Source organism: Sinocyclocheilus grahami, unplaced genomic scaffold, assembly GCF_001515645.1.
Source record: "Sinocyclocheilus grahami isolate Dianchi unplaced genomic scaffold, SAMN03320097.WGS_v1.1 scaffold176.1, whole genome shotgun sequence".
NCBI lineage: Eukaryota > Metazoa > Chordata > Actinopteri > Cypriniformes > Cyprinidae > Sinocyclocheilus > Sinocyclocheilus grahami.
Genome location: NW_015505355.1, coordinates 93,078 through 99,602, shown reverse-complemented (window position 1 = coordinate 99,602; position 6,525 = coordinate 93,078). Strand labels below are relative to the sequence as shown.

At 34.5% G+C, this 6,525-nt stretch overlaps 1 protein-coding gene across 2 annotated transcripts in view; it reads right to left on the bottom strand.

The window, feature by feature from the left end:
- Positions 1–1,738, bottom strand: part of LOC107593737 (junctional adhesion molecule B-like) — a 32,948-nt gene extending 31,210 nt beyond the window's left edge. The window contains exon 1 of one of the 2 annotated variants that reach the window (XM_016283595.1): positions 1,595–1,738. In XM_016283595.1, the coding sequence (XP_016139081.1) occupies positions 1,595–1,628 (34 nt within the window). In that variant the 5' untranslated portion in view covers positions 1,629–1,738. Of the gene's footprint in view, positions 1–122; positions 267–1,594 lie in introns of those variants that run through there. The other variant, XM_016283594.1, reaches the window with a different exon arrangement.
- Between the last annotated feature and the right edge of the window lie 4,787 nt (positions 1,739–6,525).

The following is a 6,525-nucleotide window of genomic DNA, read 5'->3' as shown; positions in this document are numbered from 1 at the left end:
TACTCTCCTGGTGATGAAAAGAGAAGCTGTGATCTGTCAGTCGTGGCTTTCTTCGACAGACTGTAGTGTGAGTGTGAAGATCAGGAGTTTGATCATTTGTGTGTTTATCATGATCCACTTACGGCGCTGAAGCATCTGACAGACAGCCATGAACATCACACAAAAATATCATCCGCGATATAAACAGATACACATACAGTATAGAGGAAACGGAGCTAAATAAAGCAGCTAACAGAGAAGATCAGCGACATGCTTGTGCAGCGATAAAAACATTCCGTGTGATCTGACGGAGCGCGTTTAGGGTTCCGCTCTGAGTTTACCCAGCTCTAAAATTACACTCTAAAAATCCTGTTTAATTTAATTACAGTGTATTATTATGCATTTATTATGATAGCTGTTAGAAGAACAGCTTTCTAGTCTAATAGTATTTTTATTAACGCACATCACAGATTCTCTAATAAAATATAAATAGACTAAAAGAACACAAACACAACCTTTAGTTTATAATTTGCTAACAAGTTGCTCAGTTTTTTAAAACTTAAACACAAAATATCAAACAGGCATTATCAGTGCTGCATTATATGTTTAAGGAAAATACTTTACATATATGATATAAATTATATGAATATGTAAATATTTTCTAAATATATGCTGTATGTGTGTGCATTTAATAGACACAGTACACACACATATATTATGTAAACAAAATCTTTTATTTTGGATGCTATTAATCATTTGACAGCACTGTTTACAAGTCATAAATACTGAGATATATGAAAGCAAATCCTATTTAATGTAAGGGAGGTTTCTCGGCATATACACAGAAACTGCAAATCTGTTTAATTCACAGCTGATTTATTGCCATTCTACTTTTTAACTACAACCACGGCTTCACGGGGATTATTGCTTTAACAGTAGCAAACTAACACTGCACTCACATCCATGAAACCTTTTCACTGCCAAAAAAAAGAGGAAATGCTCTTTTAATAACTGTAAGTTTCTTTGTGACCCAAAATAGTTCTCCTACGGAAGCTTTATTTGAAGAGTGTATGCTGTATTTATAGTTACTGTGGTCGTTGTTTATAGGGGTTAGCAGTGCATAAGGTGCTTTTCTTGCATCATGTTTACTCTAGGGACTGTCCCGCCGAGGACTGATGTGCAAACCAGGGGTCTTACCCATTCACTTCTTCGAGAACTCAAACCTGTAACTTTCAGATTAGGCTACTAGAAGAACCACTAACCCAGCGCTGCTCGATAGGAGTCAAACTGCTTACAGAAAGAAACCACAGCTGGTATCTGGGTGGCTAAAATATCATTTAAATGCACGTGTTTTTTTGTTCTGGTCGAAGCATGAATTGAACAACTTTAAAGATGATTTTCTCAATATTTAGATTTTTTTGCACCCTCAGATTCCAGATTTTCAAATATTGTCCGATCCTAACAAACCATACATCAATGGAAAGATGATTTATTCCGCTCCTGGTGATGAAACGAGAAGCTGGGATCTGTCAGTCGTGGCTTTCTTCGACAGACTGTAGTGTGAGTGTGAAGATCAGGAGTTTGATCATTTGTGTGTTTATCATGATCCACTTACGGCGCTGAAGCATCTGACAGACAGCCATGAACATCACACAAAAATATCATCCGCGATATAAACAGATACACATACAGTATAGAGGAAACGGAGCTAAATAAAGCAGCTAACAGAGAAGATCAGCGACATGCTTGTGCAGCGATAAAAACATTCCGTGTGATCTGACGGAGCGCGTTTAGGGTTCCGCTCTGAGTTTACCCAGCTCTAAAATTACACTCTAAAAATCCTGTTTAATTTAATTACAGTGTATTATTATGCATTTATTATGATAGCTGTTAGAAGAACAGCTTTCTAGTCTAATAGTATTTTTATTAACGCACATCACAGATTCTCTAATAAAATATAAATAGACTAAAAGAACACAAACACAACCTTTAGTTTATAATTTGCTAACAAGTTGCTCAGTTTTTTAAAACTTAAACACAAAATATCAAACAGGCATTATCAGTGCTGCATTATATGTTTAAATAAATGATATATATTTACCAAAATAGTTTCTCTATGGCATGATGCAATAAATAAGATAAATAATACAATAAATAAACAAATAAATAAAACAAAATACACAAAGCCTTTTCTGAAACCTTTTTTAAATAGCCTAAGTAACCTTTGCTATTTATCTAAAATAACATAAAAGTACAATATATATAAAAAAAATTAATATCTTTATTTTTCATTATTAATTAAATTAAAATATAAAATATTTACAATGCTGTCAAACCAATTAATCGCATCCAAAATAAAAGTTTTCGTCTACATATGTGTGTGTGCATGTGTAGATTTAAAAACACACACATTCATGTTTATATTTAAGGAAAATACTTTACATATATGATATAAATTATATGAATATGTAAATATTTTCTAAATATATGCTGTATGTGTGTGCATTTAATAGACACAGTACACACACATATATTATGTAAACAAAATCTTTTATTTTGGATGCTATTAATCATTTGACAGCAATAGTCTAATAGTATTTTTATTAACGCACATCACAAATTCTCTAATCAAATATAAATAGACTAAAAGAACACAAACACAACCTTTAGTTTATAATTTGCTAACAAGTTGCTCAGTTTTTTAAAACTTAAACACAAAATATCAAACAGGCATTATCAGTGCTGCATTATATGTTTAAGGAAAATACTTTACATATATGATATAAATTATATGAATATGTAAATATTTTCTAAATATATGCTGTATGTGTGTGCATTTAATAGACACAGTACACACACATATATTATGTAAACAAAATCTTTTATTTTGGATGCTATTAATCATTTGACAGCACTGTTTACAAGTCATAAATACTGAGATATATGAAAGCAAATCCTATTTAATGTAAGGGAGGTTTCTCGGCATATACACAGAAACTGCAAATCTGTTTAATTCACAGCTGATTTATTGCCATTCTACTTTTTAACTACAACCACGGCTTCACGGGGATTATTGCTTTAACAGTAGCAAACTAACACTGCACTCACATCCATGAAACCTTTTCACTGCCAAAAAAAAGAGGAAATGCTCTTTTAATAACTGTAAGTTTCTTTGTGACCCAAAATAGTTCTCCTACGGAAGCTTTATTTGAAGAGTGTATGCTGTATTTATAGTTACTGTGGTCGTTGTTTATAGGGGTTAGCAGTGCATAAGGTGCTTTTCTTGCATCATGTTTACTCTAGGGACTGTCCCGCCGAGGACTGATGTGCAAACCAGGGGTCTTACCCATTCACTTCTTCGAGAACTCAAACCTGTAACTTTCAGATTAGGCTACTAGAAGAACCACTAACCCAGCGCTGCTCGATAGGAGTCAAACTGCTTACAGAAAGAAACCACAGCTGGTATCTGGGTGGCTAAAATATCATTTAAATGCACGTGTTTTTTTGTTCTGGTCGAAGCATGAATATTAGCTATGCAACACTACAATAAGTACACTGTAAAAAAAAATCTGTGACATTTACGGTAAAATACCGGCAGCTGTGGTTGCCAGAACTTCACCATAAAAAATATGGTAGCAACATTTGAGGTTTTACAGACTTAATTTAAATTCACAATAAAATACTGTATTTCATTAACTGATGTAATGTGAATAAACCAACATATTTTAAGTACTAATATCTGTTTTGAACCATTGTAATGCACTGATAGCCACCAAAAACGGGTGGCGATGAGAAAAAGTCGCACGATGAACCAAAGCTCATCACAAACAGCTTTTCTACGAGCTGATGAGGACAATACTTACAGTATATATAGAAGATGCACAGTGTGTCATTCACACAAACACTAAACCCCATCATGGTGACACACATGATACTGAAATAATGCAATAAACATTCATTTAACAACATTAGGTGTAAGATTAAACCCTAATGTACACAACTGATAAGAAAAAACTAAGAAGAAACAGTTATTTCAACAAAAAAACATCAAATATGAAGTGTCACGCAGGGAATTCTGGGAGTGTCAATTTGCGGTTTTTTACTGTAAATTATACAATGACTTTTTCTTTTTCACTTCCAAAAACCGTATTTTTACTGTGAAATTACATTAAATGTAATTACATTTATTCACCATATATAGTTACTATGTTAACCAGTTAACCGGTTTTTACTGGAGCATTTTTACAGTCTTTTACTGTTAAAATCACAATCATTTTTTACAGTGCAGTAAATCTGTTCATTGTGGAAAAAATTAGGAAAACGGGCTCATGCATGACAAACACACATCCAGCAAATCAAATAGTTGCAAGTTCCTTTTATTTCCTGAATTTCAGTTCAGACAGAAGCTGCAAGTGCGACTCGACTATTGGGTTACTATTAGAGCCGTAACTAGACTGAGCTTAGTTGTGATCCTCAGTGTTTCTGTCGCCAGCGCAGGTCTAATGCTAACAGCATAGGTGTTCAGTAGCACAAACCCCTATCACGATTAGCATTAAACCCGAACTGGGACACTTTAGAGCCGCGATCACGTCCAGATCTGGAGCTGTGGAGAACAGAAACAAAGTCATTACATAAATGCATTTCTAAAAACAGACACTGAGGCATCCGATTTTATAGCTCTGGAGTGCGATGAGAAATGCAAACCAGTCAGTCCTAAAACTAGGTGTGAGTAGTGTGGTTTGCATCTTCGCCGTTGCCCACACGTCCTCCCAATCAATCCAGTTCAGAAGGGTGACCTTTAAATGCTGGCAACACTGAGTCACATTCACAGCTGCCCCTGTTTTTAACTGCTATATGAAGTCTGTCTGTCTCAGATATCACTGGCTGATTTAGAAATTAAACCGTAAAGAGCAGGAAGGAAAGGTAAAGCCGCAGCAGCTCAGAAGAAGAAGCAGAAGCATGTGGTTTTCTTCAGAGCTCTGAAACACATTTACCTTTGCGACATCCTTCGTCTCTGTCGATGCATTTCTGCCACTCTGCTGCTTTTCGTCGAGAGACGTTTTTGAGATATTCCCATCATCTGAAACAGGTCTGTCTTAGTCTGAAGTCCTCCTCTCTCAGCGACAGAGAATATATATATTAGTAGGTGAGTCATAAAAAAAATCCCCACCAACGGAAATTTATGGGGTAAAATACCGGCCTATGCAAATCCGGCGTTTGGAGAGGATTGAAATCAATAATTCACTATTATAAAATATCTAGGCAATCATAGGTGTTATGGCCTGTTTTAATATTAGTAAAACTCCAATGAGGGATTTTCCTTCACTAACTACAGAATCATATATAAGCTATAAATAAAAACAACATTGACATTCAAGATGATGATGCAATCAATCATTAACACGAGATACAGCTTAGTGTTTGTTTTGATTTATTGTTGCTGTCTCGTATTCAGTTATGCCACTTTGTATACTGTTCTGTACCTGATCAATAATCATCAATGATGCTGTGATTATTTCAGTTGGCATGAGTCAATCAGGGATTTTCACTGGTTGGGCTGAACCTGTTATTCACTAAATGACTCTCAGGCAATTTTCCACATTTGACCTCAGATGACCTGCTTAACCTTCCAAACTAACTGGGTTAAACGGTCTATTCCCAAAAAATTCTAATAATTAATTTTTGGAAATCAGCATATTATATTGATTTCTGAAGATCATGTGACACTGAAGACTGGAGTAATGATGCTGAAAATACAGCTGCGCATCACAGAAATACATTACAGTTTAACACATATTCACATAGAAAACAGCTGTTTTAAGTGATAATAATGTATCACAATTTTTACTGTATTTTTGATCAAATAAATGCAGCTTTGAACACAGGAACAAATTACAGTTGAACAGATATTCACATAGAAAACAGGTGTTTTAAGTGATAATAATATTTCACAATTTTTACTGTATTTTTGATCAAATAAATGCAGCCTCAGTGAGCAGCATGTTACTAACTAGGATAAATGGGGTGTACTCCAAAACAATGAGTTTTCAAATAACTTTGTGCAAAGAAATCAATGTTTAATGTGCATTCTAGCACCTATAAGAGGTACACGTACACACACACACACACACACACGTGTCAAAACATATAAACGAAAGGATTGAAGATCTTCATGTTGAAAAAGTGAAAGTTTCATCATGAACCACTGAGAACTTCATGAAGAAATGGATGTTTTCTGAAGTCATCTGCTGTAATAGCCATAAACACACATCAGCGGTCGATTCTAACTCAAGTGTCAGTCGCATTTCATACGAAACTACAGCTGCAGTCACTTAATTCTATTCATCAATTCAGAATTTCATATGGCAGCACGTTTCATTTTTATTTGATCAATCCCTTCTGTTCATATTAAGTTAGACTCATTCTCAAACTGTAAACACCAAATATATATACATAGAATACTGTGTATATATATATGTTTTTGATACAAGTCTCTTCTGCTCACCAAGGCTGCATTTATTTGATCAAAAATACAGTAAAAATTGT